Source organism: Anopheles funestus, chromosome X (assembly GCF_943734845.2).
Source record: "Anopheles funestus chromosome X, idAnoFuneDA-416_04, whole genome shotgun sequence".
Taxonomy (NCBI): domain Eukaryota; kingdom Metazoa; phylum Arthropoda; class Insecta; order Diptera; family Culicidae; genus Anopheles; species Anopheles funestus.
In genome coordinates, this window is record NC_064597.1 from 3627782 (window position 1) to 3645358 (window position 17577).

Consider the following 17577-nt stretch of genomic DNA (forward strand, 5'->3'; position numbering starts at 1 on the left):
AGAAGAAGAAAAAAAATGAATAATGTACAGAACAAAAAATGTTATATTTAGATAAGAATTGAATCACTACGAAGTATATATATACATATACATATATTTATGGAACCTCCCAACCTTCTAAACGTAAGCGAGAAAGCGGTTGAAACGAACCATAACTTTATGATGATTATATTCTCAATTAAAATAAAATTACACAAAATCAATTGAAACATAAAATAACGGTTCCAGTATTCGATCGATGATCTGTCCGAAATGGGATGCTGTCAAATTGACAGTTCGTGTTGGTGATGTGCGTACGCTGTGTTTCATTTGCTTTCCTGTGTGTGATAAGAGCGTTTATCATAATCGGTGTAAGATAATCAGTAGTAATTATCACAATTAATAACATTGTTGGCATCCTTTTACGGTGTAGAAAAGTGATTGAATGAACAAAAGTGCGGGCGACATAACAATTAGTTATGTTGGAAGACAATAAAACGCGTGTGGTGATCGGTAAATCTGCAGCGGAATAAATACATCGAATGACGCGCGCATGATGGCTACCGCAAAATGGTGGTGTGAGGTACGGGTAAGCGAAATTTGGGTTTTGATAAATGTTTCATGTCTTCCTTGTGCGTGTGCTCTAGTAAGCTGGTAAGGAGGAAGAGAGAAAAAGCGGACAAACCGTATCGGGGGTGTTTACCATTTCAAATGATCGGTCGACTGATCGATTGAAACACTTCGCCAGTTGCAGTTCGCACACGCACGTACGTCGATATGATACGGCTTTATTAAATATTTATTTGCTTACTTTTTGTTTTGCAGCAAATACTTGCGGTGAGCAATGTTGTGCGGCTTAAAGCAAATCGAGACCCGGTCGGTAGTCGTGTCGGCTACTCGCAAATAGTGTGTTTACAGCGATCGTTGCTAGCACCCGTGCATCATCTAGATGAGTTCCGCAGGCCAAAAAACAAAGGTAAGGTACCTTTTACGGTTCCGAAGTTCGATATCCAAATATTGACTACTGTCTGGTTTCGTTCGGTTCTTGTGTTACGCAGCTCAGCACTAGTTCGCTCACTCGCACTGTCCGCTGCTACATCCCAAAAGCAGCAAAAAAACCCTCCACTCCATCCCGGGGCAGGTTCACACCACCCGGGATTACGCCTGAATTCCGAAACGTGTGAAGGCATCGGTGCTCTCGGGAGCGGACGTTCTCTACCACGCCTACACGCCGGGAAGGTTTTGGGCCTTCTAGCTGGCAGCGCGATCGGTGGTATGATGATGCCCGCGCGTCACGGTTTTTCGGGTCGGTCTGGGTAATGGCGAAACAAAGCACCATTAGTTGGCGCTTGGATACAAAAACTATCGGGCGTGTATGTGCAACGTGGTTTGCTGTTGCGTTCCCTCCAAAAAAAAAAAACAGTTCCGAGGCTCCTGTTTTTTTATTATTTGTTTAGTTTTTTTGAGTGCCTTTTACAACAAACTCCGCGTGGAGAAGGGTGCGCACATATCGAAACTTGTGCGTAACAAGCGTACGAACCCCCCCCCGGGGGCCTAGATCCTCGTGTGATCCTGCATATACAACTTCGATCGTCCATCAACCATTCTGTTTGCCGACGTCCATCAAAAGCGAGCCTGACCAGATCTCGAGGATCCTTCGGTTTTACAGTGGCAAACTTTTGTAGACTCATGCTGCTAAATAAGCGACCGGGGAGCGTCTAACCAACTATTCACAAAGCATTGCGAACTACAGCCGACACCCACACAGCCTGGTTTGGGGAGGGGAAGGGCCTGCTGACGGCAATGAAGCTGGTTGTTTAATTATGAGCAGCGAAGGGCTGTGCCATTTGCACATGAATAGTAAATAGGACCGGCTAAAGGAGCAAAAGGTTTCCCGGTGCAGCAGGAGCACAAGTCAGCCGATTTGTGATGTTGAGTGAGCCCTCGCAAAAAAGGCTGCATAATACAATGGAAATGCGTCCAGCGTCCGGTGTCCTGGAGGTTATCCTTTCGCGCTTGAACGTTATACTGACTGTCATCGATTAGTTTGTCCGTGGGTAGGAACTATTGTTCGGTTATAATTGGTGAACTGGACGTATTGAAGTGTTAGTCCCTAGTGATTTAGTAGTGACGTCGTTGTGTGAAGTGAAGTTGACCCAGGGAGTGTCCCTATTTGTGAGTCCATCTAGAAAACTGTACCAGATGGAGCGACACGATCCACGCCATTTCTACTACAATGAGGATATGCTCACGGTAAGTAAGCCACCTTAGTATCATGTCTGTACGTATCGTCAAAATAGGCTAAGAATTGAAAAGCAAAAATCAAAATTAATTATTTTAGTTGGCCCCACATAACTCCTTCCACGTGTAAGATGATATCGCCACCCAAGTAGTGGATTTTAGGTAGCACTATATTGTTGATGACTATTGCGTCAAATGACTTCCTGTGTGCGGTGGGGCTCGATCGCGCCCACCCTGATGGATTAGTGTGCGTGCTAATTGTTTCGCACTGCTGGACGCAAAACTTGACCGGGTGGTCCTTTGAATGACTCCAGATCTAGAGAAGATCACATCCACAAGAGAGAGAGAGGGGGGTCTGAACACATTATTTCCGGCCGTTGCACAGCGGAAGCAAGCTGATCTTGTTGAACAACGATCGGTTTTGCGCCGCTGCTTCAGTGCCAACTCCGTGTGGTCTCGGGGATGTGATTAATACTTCGTCATTGCTGTGTGGCACACATTTTTTCAAGTGTCACCAGCAATTCCGATTACGCTGCCTTTGGGGGGGCGGGTAGACGTGACGAGAGCAAAAAGGGAGATGAAGGTAAAAGGGGTTTATGATGAAAAAATCTCATCATTCCCATCACAACTTCGTGCAGTTATCAGCGAAAAATGAACAATTTGGCATTTTTCCTTCACTACCGAATGTAATCAGCGAGCAATAAGCGCACGCAGCAAGTGAAAATTAGTTGTACCATCTTACCAAACCCGCCCTTTCCTTCGGCCGGAACACGGTTCGGTGTCGGTCTCTCTCTCGGGTCTTTTGTCAGTCTCGTGTGGTGAACTCGCATCCCCGCACGACAAGCAAGCGTACCCAATTTCTTCCCCCCTCGCTGAACATCCAGCGGTCACAAAGACGACATCATCCCATCGTTTAGGTTTCAAATTGCGCGCTGCTTTATTTCGTTGTGTCCCCCCCCCCCCCGCTTTTTCCCTACGTTTGTTTTGAAATTTTTTTTCTTCCCCCGTTTCGTCCATTCAACGCACTGTTGAAAGCAACAACAACAACAAAAAACCACCCGGTGTGTGGGGTGTGGTGCACCACCTCTTGCCGTGGTGGTGCTCGTAAACATCACACTGCTCTCACATCGGAAAATGGGGAGATAAAAAATCCATAAAAATGAAAACCCGTGTACCGAATGAAATTAAATTCACTCCCAGTTTTTTTTTTGGTTGTTGTTGTTGCTGTTGTGTCGTTACTTCACGTCCATTTGCGCTGTTCACATCGCGCGCCATGATCGTAAAAAGGGAACTCGGTTAGTCGGCGAAGAAGTCCGGGTCGCGGGCACTATGCTGAGTTTGGTGAAAATTACTGGCAGCAAAAAAAAAATAAAATAAAACAGATAGCATCGTGATGGGCAGGGTAACGTTAGTGGTTGATGATTGGAAAAAGAAACAGATTGTTATCAACGGGTAAAAGCACTGTCATACAGGTTAGTAATCTGTGGTAGAGTTGCAATGAGCCCGAGCTATATGTTTTTTTTTGCAAAGAAAGGGGGTAAAGATGCAGTTAAGATACAGAAGTTTGAACTTATCTTAAGCAACGTTTCCGATTGCATCTTGCATCAACTGTGTGCAAATAAGTAGCACGTTCTGTATTTGCAAGATTGACATTCGATTGATGCTCTGTTCAGTCGGCTAAGCGTTGGGCCTATCAACGCATCAATCTAGCCTTTTTAACATCGAAAAACCTCGACCCCTTCCTTCACTTGCGGGGGGACGTGAAAAAAAACGGGGAAACAAAACAAAACCGAAAAAGAAGAGAGAGAGGTAAAAAAAATCAACACTAGTTACCGATTAGTTTTAACAGCAATTACACTCCGAAGCGATTGCTAGGCGTTGATTGAGCCGAAGATGGATGGCTTGATTAAACCCTCGGCACACGGGCATCCCGGGCATCCCATACCAAACGATAATGAGCGCTTAACATTGTAGGAACGTTGGGGGAACGAAAGAAAGTAAAATAAAATAAATTTATAAAAAAAACACACACACCCAGGCCGGCCTGGGCAGAGTGGCGTAAGTGCAAGTGCAAGTGCCTGCAGTGTGCCGACGTTTTTCATTCATATGCGCGGTGCAAATGTTTCCCACCCCCCCCCATCTTCCTCATCGGTTTACGACCTTCTCTTCCAATCTCTTCGTCACCACGACAAAAGCGTTTATGGTTTATTTTGTTTTACTTTATGTTGTGGAAAACATAACAATCATCCCGTCAGTATCACTATCATCAGCGTGATCATCATCATCATCAATAACATGATCGGCTCGGTATAATAATCAACATCTTCACTCGCCGCGCGCATCATTCAATAGGCTACAATTTCGACCGAAGTGACGAAATGAAAGTGATGATAAAAATTAAGTGGTTGCAGGCGAAACGGCTAAACGTTACCGGTATATGGCAGGCAAACCTGGTAGGCACACAGCAGCAGCAGCAGCAAGAACGGAAACAAAACAACAACAACAAAATGCAATAAATACAATAAAAAACACACACACACGCGCGCGCGCATACGCAAGAGGAAGGAAACACGTGGTGATCGCGTTTGCGTGTGCTGAACGACAAAAAAAAAAACGCTGTTTGCTGCATCACTAGTAAGCAGGTTGTTATGGGTTTCAGCCACGATCAGTTGAACTAATTTTAAAAGAAATATTAATTTAATTTTAATTTAACTACAATGCCTTTATAATGTGTGCCGGGGGCCGTACGACTTGTGGACGTGGTTGTTGCGGGGATGAACGCTTAAATGCGATATTATTAAACTCATCCTCCCCCCCGCAGCTAGTAGCTAACCGTAACGAATGGGTTTGGATAATTGTGTTTTTAATGTGTTTTTTTTCTGCTCCTTCTTGCCACTTCGTTTCATCTACGTTAACAGGATTCGATGTAGCTGATAAGGTGTACGCGGTTTTTCTTTGCCTGCTAACCTTATCCTCAGCGAAGTGGCTTCGTGGTGTGATTGGTAAATGCACCTGATCGTACCGCCGCCTAGGTATGCGGTTCAAATCTCACACGGAGAGAGAGCAGTGCGAGTGCGCGCGCGAGTTCTTTTCACTGCGTTAAAGTAAATGACACAGTATCAGAAGCTCTCTCCCTCTCCTCCGGGAGAGTTTTAATGAGGAGAGTTAAATTACAGGACAGGGAGAGTTTTAATGAAAACACACTCTTTTAAGCCTCTCATTATCATTGGGGACTTTCACGGCGGTTTGTTAAAAATGCAATATTTTCTGCATTCCAACTTTGAGTGAACTCGCAAAGACTAAGCTCTGCGAAAATTTTGTTTAACTCGCACGAAAAAAATTGCAATGAGTTCCTCCAGTCTTCATTGAGTGGTATATATTAGTTACTGTAATTGCAAAAATTGATGCAAAAATGATTTGAGCTCTTGCAAATATAATTTGAGTGCCAGACAGATGCCGTAGCCGCGTGCTTTCACAAACAATTGGGTGAAACTTTTCAACTTTGAAGTATAAACGATAAGGTTACTCATTATTAGCGCATTTATCAGTAACTACCTGTCAAAGATAATGCTCTTTTAAAAAAAACACAGAACATAAACCAAATTACGTTAGCCATTTTACCGAATGGTTAGAGAAACATTTGCGCCTTATCAACTGCAGCTCATCACCAGTTTGAGCAGCGAGAGGGGAAATACTTAATCCCATAGCAGTTGGCGCCGCACTAAGGCGCAAATCGGTTTCGTCCGATCGCGCGCGCACTTCATTTCTGCGTTATAAAATATCGATAGATCGATTGTTGAAGAAACACGGGTGCTACCAGTTACGGACCAATGGGGCCAAAAGTAACCGGGCCCGTCCCGAATGCCGCCTCGCACCACGATATGGGTTTAATGGATAGCCGGGCTTTTTTTTGTTTTGGAAGATCCGGCACCCGGGGGGAACGGGGTCGACCTCGGGGCGCGCGCGTCCCGGTAGCCAGGCTGCGCTGGTCGAAGGGGGGGGGGGGGGGGGGAAGGTGATGGTAGCTGCGCTTAAGTGGGTCCCAAAGTGCACGACGGCCAGGCAAATGGATCCCGATCCAAACGATCGATAGTGTGCGATTGCGATCTACTATTGGAAACGGGGCAGCTTCGGTGGGAGATGCTCCAAACTGATGCGATGTGGAGCAGCACTTAAACAGACTGCTGCGCCACCGTATGCCGACAGCAATTCCAAACCCATTGCTGCTTGCCACCAAAAAAAAATAAAAGAAGTTGCACGAATGGTAAAACTTTCATTAGAAAAGAAGAAAGAAACGAGCGCCAGCGTTTGGCGGTCCGCCGGGACCGGGGGTAAAAGAGTAGTCACGACTCGTATGCTCCGAACACGGTAAGCCCCGTAATTAGGATAGAAATGCGAACGGTGCGGCAGCGCCTTCTACGCCGCAACCTTACGAGTAGGATGGTCTTTGCTTCCCATCATGCCGCCTAAACGAGCATAAACCTAGCAGCAGCCAGCAACAGCTTCTTAGAGAGAGAGCTCGCGCGCGCGCGCGCAGTCCCTCTGTCCGCCTCTTTGCCAGCCGAGGTAAAGATGAAACGGTGGAAAAACTGCCAGTTCATCGTTGTGCCTCGGCACACGGGACCGGACCTAGGCAGCCCAGCTAGCAACGCTCCGTTCCCGTGTCCAAATATAAAAAAAAAATCCAAAATTCTCCCAAAACACGCTGGCCGGCTGGCCGAGAATTTCGGAGCATTGCAACGCCGTCAGGTTTGGCGCGCCGAAAGGACTACGGGTATGTGGCCGCAAACGTGTATAAAGGGGTCTTTCGGATCTAGGTCTAGCAAATTGATAAATAATTACAGGGCCTCCGGGGCCGGTGTGTACCTTCGGGTATGCCGGAGGGCGCCCGGTCCGATCGCGCTAGCGCCACGGTCGCGTCCGTACGGACCGACGAAACCGTAAGCCTTGATTTGCCGCCGGTTTGCTTTCTTCCGCTTTTCTTTCCCATCCTTTTCGGCCCGGTCCGGTGCTCGCGCGCACGCCCGTCCCGTCCAGGTTGATGCCCTTTTTCGCTAACCTGTCAAGTAAGTGCATGGTATCGGTGGTGTGTTTGTGGCCCTCACCGAATGCCGGTTTGCCCGCTTCGAATGGTAGTCGGGAACCGCCGAAACGAATAGCTTGGTCATCTACGGTCATCACCGGCATCCGAATGCCGCATCTAGGGTCCGGTTTTGCCCTGTTTCTGCCCCGGCGTGTATCGATGGTGTGCGCCGATCAATTTCTGAAGATTCATCGGATGAGATTACACGAGACGTAAGAGCCCTGAGCATTTCGAGGGTTACTCCCCCCCTCCCGGGGTTTTGCTTTCGCATATGCGTAATGGCCTTTATTGTGGCTATAAGATGCAGACGAAGCGATAGAGAAACCCGAGGGGAAGGTTGGCGTGTAAGGCGGGTTTGAAAAAAAAAACGGCCCTGTATAAAGCAGAAAGTCACACAAAAACCCTCTCATACACGGGGCTTGCTCTCTGGTAGCTTAACCTCCGAACTTTTCGACGCACCGCTTTCGTACCGCAAATAGTTGTCGAGTCATGCTCGGTAGTTGTCCTGCGGTCTGTTTTAACTCCATCTTTTGTGTGTGTATGGGTCGGATGCTGTGTTTACTTTACGCTCCTCTTTTCATCGCCTCGAACGCCACGAGATCCCACTTACGTCAGTCAGAGCAGGCAGAGTCGAAATGCGGGACCAAAGGCGCCAATGGGTATCCTGGCAATAAAGCAGCTTTGAAAGTGTATCCTACCATATTGGATGAGGAACTGAAGAAATTGGCAAAGAAACTGAAGAAATTGTTAAATACGTAATTGTATGGATGAGATAGTTATAAGATATTGCGATACCTACCAAAAGATGTCATTATGAGATTCTAGACATGTTGAAGATGTGTTAAGTCAACTCTGCCATACATTCTACAATGTCTTTTTATATCTGAGCTAGAGTTCTTACTTTTAAGTTTCAGAATTGGGAATTCTGGAATCTCCAGCTTGGTGTACATACTTGGACTTCTATAGAATTTCTATACTTGACGCTTTCATACCTGATTGGAGTGTTGTCTACAACTCTTGGTTGTTTTAGTATTATCTCTGAGGATTTCTAAAGTTCAGCAATAAACACCAAAGCACCTGTGACGACTCAACAAATCTTGAGTTTTGCTAGATATGTTAGGCATTTCACTGATGCATTCAATCGTTTCTCGACCGAAGACATAATTACGCTCCGGCTAATGTGTGCCCTCCGTCCACAAAGGTGCGGTCCGCTCAGCTTCGATTTAGCACAAGCAGAGCATGGTCGCGAAGTGGAACGCCGCCACCACGCACCAATCCAAATCACATCATACCTAAAACCAAAACAACAGGCAAAAAAAAAGGAAATGTTAGGAAAATGGCCAAAGTCAATGATGGCACGAAGCAAAACGGGACGGCACCGGTACATGGGGTCATTTTTGCGGTTCACCCGTTCCGATAAATGGCCACCAAAGCGCCGAAATGAAGAGGAGCTGCAATATCAGCAGTTTGATTAATGGTCCAAAAAACGAGCAAGCTCCGGGCGACGTCGGTAAGTTTCGGGACCCAGAAAAGCAAAAAAGCATGCTCTCATCCCGTACAGATATATGGGTGTGTGTGTGTGTATGTGCACTTTTTTTTCTTCTGCCTACCTCTCGTCAGATTTTCATCTACGGGACGTGTGTCTTTACTCTTTCTTTACCGTTTCCCTCTGTGATGTGTGTGCGCTTCGGTTTTGTGTTGTGTTGCGTCCCGGCTGCCAAAAGATGGATGGATGGTTTGGGCTTTTGTTTTTCCTCTTCCCTTTCGGCTCCTTTTTGGCCTTGATGGGGTCCCGGGAATAAGCGAAATCGGTTCGCTCTCCTCAAAACACAAAAAAAATACACCCTGACCTGGCAGTATGGCCGAACCATTCGGTGGAAAAGGGAAACCCATAACCGGCGACGGCCACGGACAGAAACATTTATTAAAGTAGATTGATGATGAGAATTGTTTTAATGTCTTGTGAACGATCTAATTTACTTCTGTCTGCCGAGTCTTTAACGCCGACGCCAACGCCGCAGACGACGATGACGAACGATTCCAGGATATTTGACGACGACTCACAGAGGGACGTTGAGAGCCAAGTGTGTGCGAGTGTGTGTGTGCGCATCGGGGAATGATTGAGTTTTTGATTTATTTCGCGTTAGAGCAACCTTTTGATGGTGCCGTACGTTTGTTTTTCCCTTGTTTGGGGGGAAACCACTTCTTGTTTTTTTTTTCGTGAAATTCCCAACACAAATGGATCCTGGCCGGAAAAATGGCCGTGAAAAATCTCGGTGAAGGAATCTTGATAAGTTTGAAGGCAATGATAAAGAAGATCTGTTTCCTTATTGTTATTCTTTTAGTCATTTGGAATCTTTTTCTTTACAGTGTTGGGGGATCACATAACAAGAGATGTGCAAATTTAGTAAGAGTGAAATAGTGCGTTGAAACGTCGTATTGAACGAGTTTCGTTCACTCGCTTTCTTTCGTATGAATTTCGCCTTTTAAAATTTTCGTATTTTTGGAATTTTTGTATTTTTTTCTATTTTTTTATTCTTTTTTCAATTTAAAACATTATTTGAGTGAAAAGAAACTTATTTCAACCAATTGACATTAAAATAAATCAATTTAATTTTTTTTGCAAAATTTCTCAAAAAATCGTAAGGGGTAAGCCTTATGAAATTTTCGAGCTGAAATTTTTTTTGAATTTTGTTTCTGATTTTTTATTCTTTTTTTAACTTAAAGCATTATTTGAGTGAAAAGAAACTTATTGCAACAAATTCGCATTAAAAATTATCACATTTAAAATTTTTGCTGAGTTGCAGAAAAAATGAGGAAAATTTTACAATTTTTCATACAGGGTATGGAACTTAGTTCCTCAAATAACTTCTGGCAGAGACATCTGAGGCCATGGCCGTCCAAGAAGAAAATGTAGCCATTGGTGCCATCTATCGACCACGGGTTGAAGATTGGCGATCCGTTAGATACCGACCGAGTTATAGGCAAAAGTTGGTGCAAAAATGAGGAAAATTTTACATTTTCTCAAACAGGGTAAGGAACTTGGTTTCTCGAATAACTTCTGGCACAGACATCTGAGGGCATGGCCGTCCAAGAAGAAAATGTAGCCATTGGTGCCATCTATCGACCACAGGTTAAAGATTGGCGATCCGTTAGATATAGATCGAGTTATAGGCAAAATTTGGTGCAAAAATGAGCCTTAGTAAATTTTCATTTTTTTGAATTTTTTGATTTTTTAATTATTTTTCACTCTTTTTTTTATTTGAAACATTACTTGAGTGAAAAGAAACTCATTGCAACCAATTGGCATTAAAATAAATCAATTTTATTTTTTTTGCAAAATTTCCCAAAAAAATCGTAAGGGGTAAGCCTTATGAAATTTTCGAGTTGAAATTTTTTTGAAAATTTATTTTCGATTTTTTATTTTTTTTTTAGTTTAAGGCATTATTTGAGTGAAAAGAAACTCATTGCAACTGATTGGGATTAAAATAAATCAATTTATAAAATTTTGCAAAATTACCCCAAAAAGAAGGTAAGGCCTATAGCCTTATGAAATTTTACATTACAATACATTACATTTGCGGATTCTCCCATCCGTTGGATGAAGTTGTCACAATCGATGGCACACGTTTAAGAACACTGAAGTCACCGTGAAGAACAACCAAAGTTAATCAATTTCCCTATCAAAAGAAACGACTCTGCTACTCTGCATGTTCGAGCTTCTGTAGCTCTTAATGTTGGCAGGGTTTAGTGTAATCTCCCTCCACAAGTCACCCGATCTATAGACACCGAATGCCACCCGCGATGTTCCGAACGGAAACGATATTGCAAAAAAAAAAACAGGAGGATGAAATAAGAACAAAATCTCTGCTCAGCATACAACAACAACAAAAAAAACCTACCACCGGGTGGAAGACCAATGATGTTGGGGCGTCGCCAGTCGAAGCCGCCCATTTTGTGCTACTTAATTTAATTATCTTTTATGTTTGAGCTGTATTAAAAACGAAGCGAATGGTAAACAACAACAACAACAGCAAAACTTACCGTCTTCTCAATCACGGTACCGCGTGGAAATGGGAGAATGCCTTTGAAGGACTTTCTAATAACTTCACCTAAAAGTATTTATGGTTACGTAATTATGGGATTTCGAGTACATTTAACCATCCTGATGTATTATTTGCTTACTATCAATAGAAGAATAAACCCTCAGTGGGAATAGGGAGGAAAGCATAAGGGAACTTCGCACACTTGCAACTATCAATTGGTCGTTTCGGTGACCGTTGGTAGCCACCGTTTTTCGGGTGGGTTTTAGGGTGGGTTAGGTTGAAATTATAATTTAGATTTACTGCAATGCCGTTACCCCTTGGGAGTTGTAATGAAATTTACTGCCATTTCACACTAATGAATTTGATAACGACTTCAAATCCGCAATTGACTTCCTCGAAGTGTCGGGACTCGGAAAAAAGGTACGAAACCATTGCCAGAGTCCCCTCATACCAGCGTTGTGTTTTGGGAAAATTGAAATGAAATTTTTATCTCATTACCGCTACCGTCGATGGTTGGTGAGGATTTTTGGGACGGAGTTCCCCACGCACCAGAGCCCTCCTGCCGGGCATCGTAAAGTACCCGTTGATAAGATGTACGCGGTTGTCTTTTAGTATGATTTCTACTGATATCCCTACCGCTTGGTAAGGGTTTTCGGGGGATAATGTTCGCGCCGAAAATCGATCGACTTGTACCAGCTTGTATATGTGTGTGTTTGTGTTTTTAGCAAGATGGTAATAAATTTAAAAATTACTCTCCATTTTAGACGCGCTAGAACGCGGAACCACACCCAGCAATTGATGGTGGAAAAATGTCGTACCAAAAATCACTGCACTCTGTGGCTTGCGTACGGTTGAGAACGCATGCGAAATGTGGCGACACCGATCGCCGGAAAAACCTCGCCAACCCCGGGTTAGGGGAGGGGGGAGGTGTGGGAGGCTAAGGATTGCTTTATTTATTTTAATGTAACAAATGAAAAGCAATAAATAAATCGCAAACCCGGGGGCGGTCTGTTTTGATCTCGGTCTTGGCCCCTTTGCGTTCTCCCTCTCGTCGTCGTTCGGCTTTTAAATTTTGTGCACCGTGCGTTTGGAGGGTTGCGTGAAATGGTGCGCAATGTGAGGGTTTTTATGTGGGGGGGGAGGTTTGGGAAAGGTTGGAAAAGAATGTGTATTTTTTCTTCTTGCCTTCCTTAACCTTTCCTAGGTTCGCTCGGCATCTCTCAAACGCGAAAAACCGCATATTGCACGATTGAGCTGGTACCGCCCTTTACTCGACGATGGCTCTTGTTTGATGAAGTTGATGAAGTGGGTGAAGGTGTGCGCTGAAGTGGTTGATAAATGGAGGGAGGAAAAAAAAACTGATGCAAGTTTTCCATCGCAACGATTCACACTACGCCTACGCCACGTTTCAGTGTTAACGTGGCAGTTTTGATAAGAGATATACTTAGATTTGATGAGATTAGTAGTACCGGTTGGTTGTAACGTCACGATGGGAAAATATTTCCCTTCGAAGCAGTTCCGGTGTTTCCACCATTTTATGAGTGGAAAAACACATTTAGCACGAACAAAAGCCATCAAAAGAGCAACATTTAGGGGGGGTTTGAAAGTATTGTAACGCCGGATTGGATTTTTCTTCATTACACTCGCGCATTTCCCGTTAACGTTTGCGTGACGTAATGAGATGAATCGGACATGGTTTTGTGGCCGGCAACCTTTTGCTTCTGGAACCACTTGACATCTGGCCATCTAAAGTAAAGGACTCCCCCCAACCCCCCAAAAACCCCGGTCCGTCAAACTTAACTGTTTGTTTTGCCCTTTTCAGGGGCTTCACATCTTGAAGTATCTTGAGTTGTAAGCGAAACGAATTGCAAAAGGAAATTGGAAAAATAGACGTAATAGCCTTACGACGAAGTTCCAAAAGCGATCCACGCTTCGTGATATTCGATTGATGAGACGTACGTTTCCGTTCGTTTTACGGAAGTGTAAAATCAATTTTCTGTATCATAAATCACAACAGCTACTTTCGCTTTTCAAGCGGTCTTATTCCATCTTCTGTACGGTTTTTGGTATGTGTCACCATATGTCACCATAACTTTGCGACGTCGGGTGCAAATGGTCGGAACAAATGGCTACTCCGAATGGCGCTAGTTTTGCATCGTCGCGAATAGCAAGTAACTAACCAAACACGGTACGGTAATATATTTTCCAAATAATCGTAAAGCACTGCTTGCGTACCGCAGTGTACCTGAACTGGTAGAGTGGTTGGGAGTTATCCAGGACGTCGAACATGTATATCCCGGTTTGCCGGAAGTGTATCGGATTTCCGAAACTCGCTTCATTCCGAGTGTGGATCTTGGATGTTGAGCTTCAGGAGGTCCCCCGGTCCATTACCCATTCAGTATGTTAGTGAAACATCCGCTCGGCAAGTCAAGTAGCTCGATCTCACGCAAGTAACACACACTCACCATATTCATGACATTGCAGGATATACATTTAGGCGTATAAATAACTCAACTTTCACCCCACGGTTCTAGTAGATTTTGCAATATCTTACACACAGAAAAGAGACGGGAAGGAAGATAAAGTAGAAGGACAATAACAACAACGAAAAAAAAGCGAATGATGGTTAGATAAAAAAGTACTCCGAAGCGGAAGTCATCAAATGCGTCCCGTACCAGGGGAGGGCTTCTGACCCGCTAATACCGGAAGTAATGCTTCCGTTTGTCACACCGAATCAAACCACGCACAAAAAAAAATAGCGACACAAAAATGCAGCAAGAAAGCGAGCCAGCAGACCGAGCGGAGGGATCTGGTTTGTGCAAAATAGGAGAAAAAAAAGTCGTAGTCAAACAAAAAGAACAACCAACAAAAAAAGAAGCGAAAGGGATTTCCCATTATTTCGCAACGAATCACCGGGTGGACGATGGAAACGATGTATCTGTTTTTCTTCCTCGTCCTTATTTGTGTCCAGCGTTCCCTTTAGCATTGCGTACCCATTGTTGGGTATATTGCGACAATTGTTGGAAACTGCTGCTACGGGCAGGGTTGGCAGACCCTGTTAAGTGTGTCCTTGTTAAGAAGACTGTTCGGTACTGGTTTTGTTGGGTTGTGTTTATGAGATTGGCAAACTACAAGACGTAAAGTGAAGCACTAGAAGGGAGGAAAAAAAATCTCACCAACATGATATGCCGGAAAGAGCATAAGAGGAAGGGTGGTGGTACCCTGAAGGGAGCGGAACGCGGGAAACGTCCGGAACGTTTGACAGCGTCATCTCCATTTGGCCGAAACCGTGAGCAGTGGGACTTCCGTGTGGGCAATAAAACAGCTGTATTAAAAAAAATACACACACACAAGCGAAACGTAAAAAAAAGTATAGAAAACTGGAAAGGAAAACTGCTAGGCGCTCATGTATCCCCGTGGAGTGCCAATCGTCCTGGTTAATGTTTTTTTTTTTCGTTGTTGCTTCTTTCGTTTTGTTACTCAGCCCAAAGGCTCGTGGCTTTTAGGATGCGGTACATTAGAATGTTGGTTGTGCTTTTCTTTATGTTTGCTTTCGGTTGTTTGCGTTTTGGGTACTGCTGGGACGTACAGAAGCAGTCATCCAATTTTTATGGTGAACACAATGAGGTTGTACTTACGGGGTGATATTTCTTTTTTTTACCATGGTTTAATAGCCAGCATGTCCGCTTGCTTGTCGGCGAAATGAAAGTGTTTTGCGTAGTTTTAATGGTTTTATGGATGGTTTTAGCGCTTGCATTCATTGTGGGGTAACGCAGACCCTTTGTCAGCGTTTATAGGCTTGCAGAGAAGAATGGGGAACCTTTAACGACAAGCGCATCTTTAAAAACGTTTAACATCATTAAGTGTCTTGATGATCTCTTATTAGCGCTGAGCGGATAGATTCATTTGAGGTGGGTGCTGGGCTGAAGAAGATGTATCAAGGTTTTGAAGATGGTTTACAATCAATTAAACATGACGAACTTTAAAAATTGTTTGGTTGAAGAAGCAGGAAGCAAAAGTTGAATGAGTCAAATAACTCATTCGATTTAGCTTCTATTAGTTAGAACTCAAGGTACTTGATTCAATCAGAACTCTTTTTGAGATGTTTAGCCGTAGTGAAGGGTTCAGATCAGGTGAGAGGGAATTCGTAATGGATTCACGTAATTTCGCTCTGGACTACTCCTGATTGATGGGGACTGCTTCGCCAACTTCAAATGCCACTGAAATGCACTGTACATCTGCAAAGTAACTGTTGGTGTTACTTCACAATGCTACAGAGTACTTCAAAAACTCCAAAAACATTGTAAGTAAACATACCACAGGGAGATCCTATTGCCAGGAATCTCAGTTTCCAAAGAATAACGAGGACTCTCTCCACTGGCTAATCTGATCGTATTGCTGTATATTGATTAGCATTATAGTGGATCGCCGATCATTCGGGTGCTTCTAAACTGAAGTTTCGGACTATTCGTTGCTACTCGAAATGAACTAGCTACTTGTTGGAACTCAAAGTACCTGACTCAATAGGAATTCTTTTAGTGATGTTTAGTGGAATGAAAATCAAGGGATCAGAACTGGTTGGAGGGAATTCCCTCTACTCCTGACTATTAGGGACTACTCCGGCAACTCCGGATTTTTGGAAACTGCGCTCTACATCTTCGAAGTCATAATTGGTGTATCTTCACAATCTCGGTTCTCTGTCTCGGCGATGAGGATACTATCCAAGATCTCAAACAGCGCATTGAGACTTTACGAACTTATCCACCAACACATTTTATTCTCCATAATGATCTCCTTGTATCTTAATTACTCAAAGTTTACTAATATACGGAGCGACTCCATCCCAAAATTTGCGGTACATTCAGCAGCTTTATACCGTACCGTGAATGGTTGCTGCAAGCGGATTATAACTGCGCAAAAAAAAAAACCAGCTTCCCAACAGCATCAGCTTAGCACCGACCAATCGGTTGATGGTTGTATAAATAAGCGCGTTTCTAGCTTATTCGTACGAACAGAAGCTACACCTTTTAAGCAGCACCGGTAGCACGAACCTGCAAATGCGTGCCGCTCTACAGAAAAAAAAGGAAAAACAAAAAATCCGCAAGTGTAATCATTAAAATGCTACCGCACGATCAAACTACAGCGTGTACTGCGTCCACTATACGAACGTGCTGAGTTTATAGGCCCTTCCACATAGATCGCAGCATACACGCAGACCCACATAGAGGCAGCCACATCGGATCAATGTATCTGGATCCCGTAATAAAAAGACTCGGCACAGCCCCGCGCAAACCGCGCACCGCGTCCAACCAAATACGATCCTGTACTGTTTTCTATCTCTTCCACGCACGCATTCACCCACGCCACTATCGAGCGAAGGGTTTTTTGCTGCTGTTGTTGTGTGCGCGTTTTTTATTTCGACTCGTTATTCGCTCCACTCCGCGTACCGGCATCGCGCAAAAAAGCTGGTTTGTTGAGGCACAATTAATTCAATCCGCAGCAATTGATTACCGGCCGTGTAATAGTCTGTAATCAGTTTCGGAGGATAATTTGCTCTCGTTTGCTGCTTACAACGCTGCGCGCGATGGTATACCCAGTTCACCTTCTGCGGTTGGCGCCTGGTACCTCCTGGTCCTCCCGCCTCCGCCTTTTCCGATCGTCTTTCCCCGGGTCTCCCTTCATCATCGGTAGCGCATGATCATGGTGCTCAGTGAGCACCCACACCCCGGGTGCAGCTGGCCGTACTGACGCGGGTGGACAGAAAAGACGTAGCATGTTTTTCTTTCATTTCGTTGCTTTTTTATTGGGCACCTAGAGCACCGTGCACAGCTTAGTGTGCTTGCTCTGCTGTGGGGATACCGCTAGATCCAACCAGCAGTTGGCAGTAAAATTGTCGGCTGTCGGCTAGTGTATATCACGGTGTGCGCGCACCGATCCCCTTAGATCCAAGGGGATCGCCGTCGACGGCGAATGGGCCATTTTCCAGGCGTTAGCTACCGCTGCCGAGTGACGTAAAGAATATTATAAATTGCTCTACAATCAATGGTACACGTTCGCGTGATTGCTGAAACGGTAGTTTCTTTCTTTTTTTCCTCCCCCCCGATGGAACGGTCCTATTTACGGATCGAATCTGTGATGCTTCGGCAGCACGCGTTCCATAACGTAGGGAAGGCGCGGTTCGGATTTTCCCTGAAGTGCCTGAAGGCTGCAATGGTCCAGCTGACTGTT

At 44.5% G+C, this 17577-nt stretch overlaps 1 protein-coding gene across 1 annotated transcript in view; it reads left to right on the forward strand.

Moving 5' to 3' along the window:
- Positions 1–253: 253 nt before the first annotated feature.
- Positions 254–17577, forward strand: part of LOC125762641 (transcription factor Sp9-like) — a 76053-nt gene continuing 58729 nt past the window's right edge. Inside the window, exons 1-2 of the mRNA XM_049425024.1 lie at positions 254–562; positions 805–2232. Of these exons, the coding sequence (XP_049280981.1) occupies positions 2182–2232 (51 nt within the window). The 5' untranslated portion in view covers positions 254–562; positions 805–2181. The remainder of the gene's footprint in view (positions 563–804; positions 2233–17577) is intronic.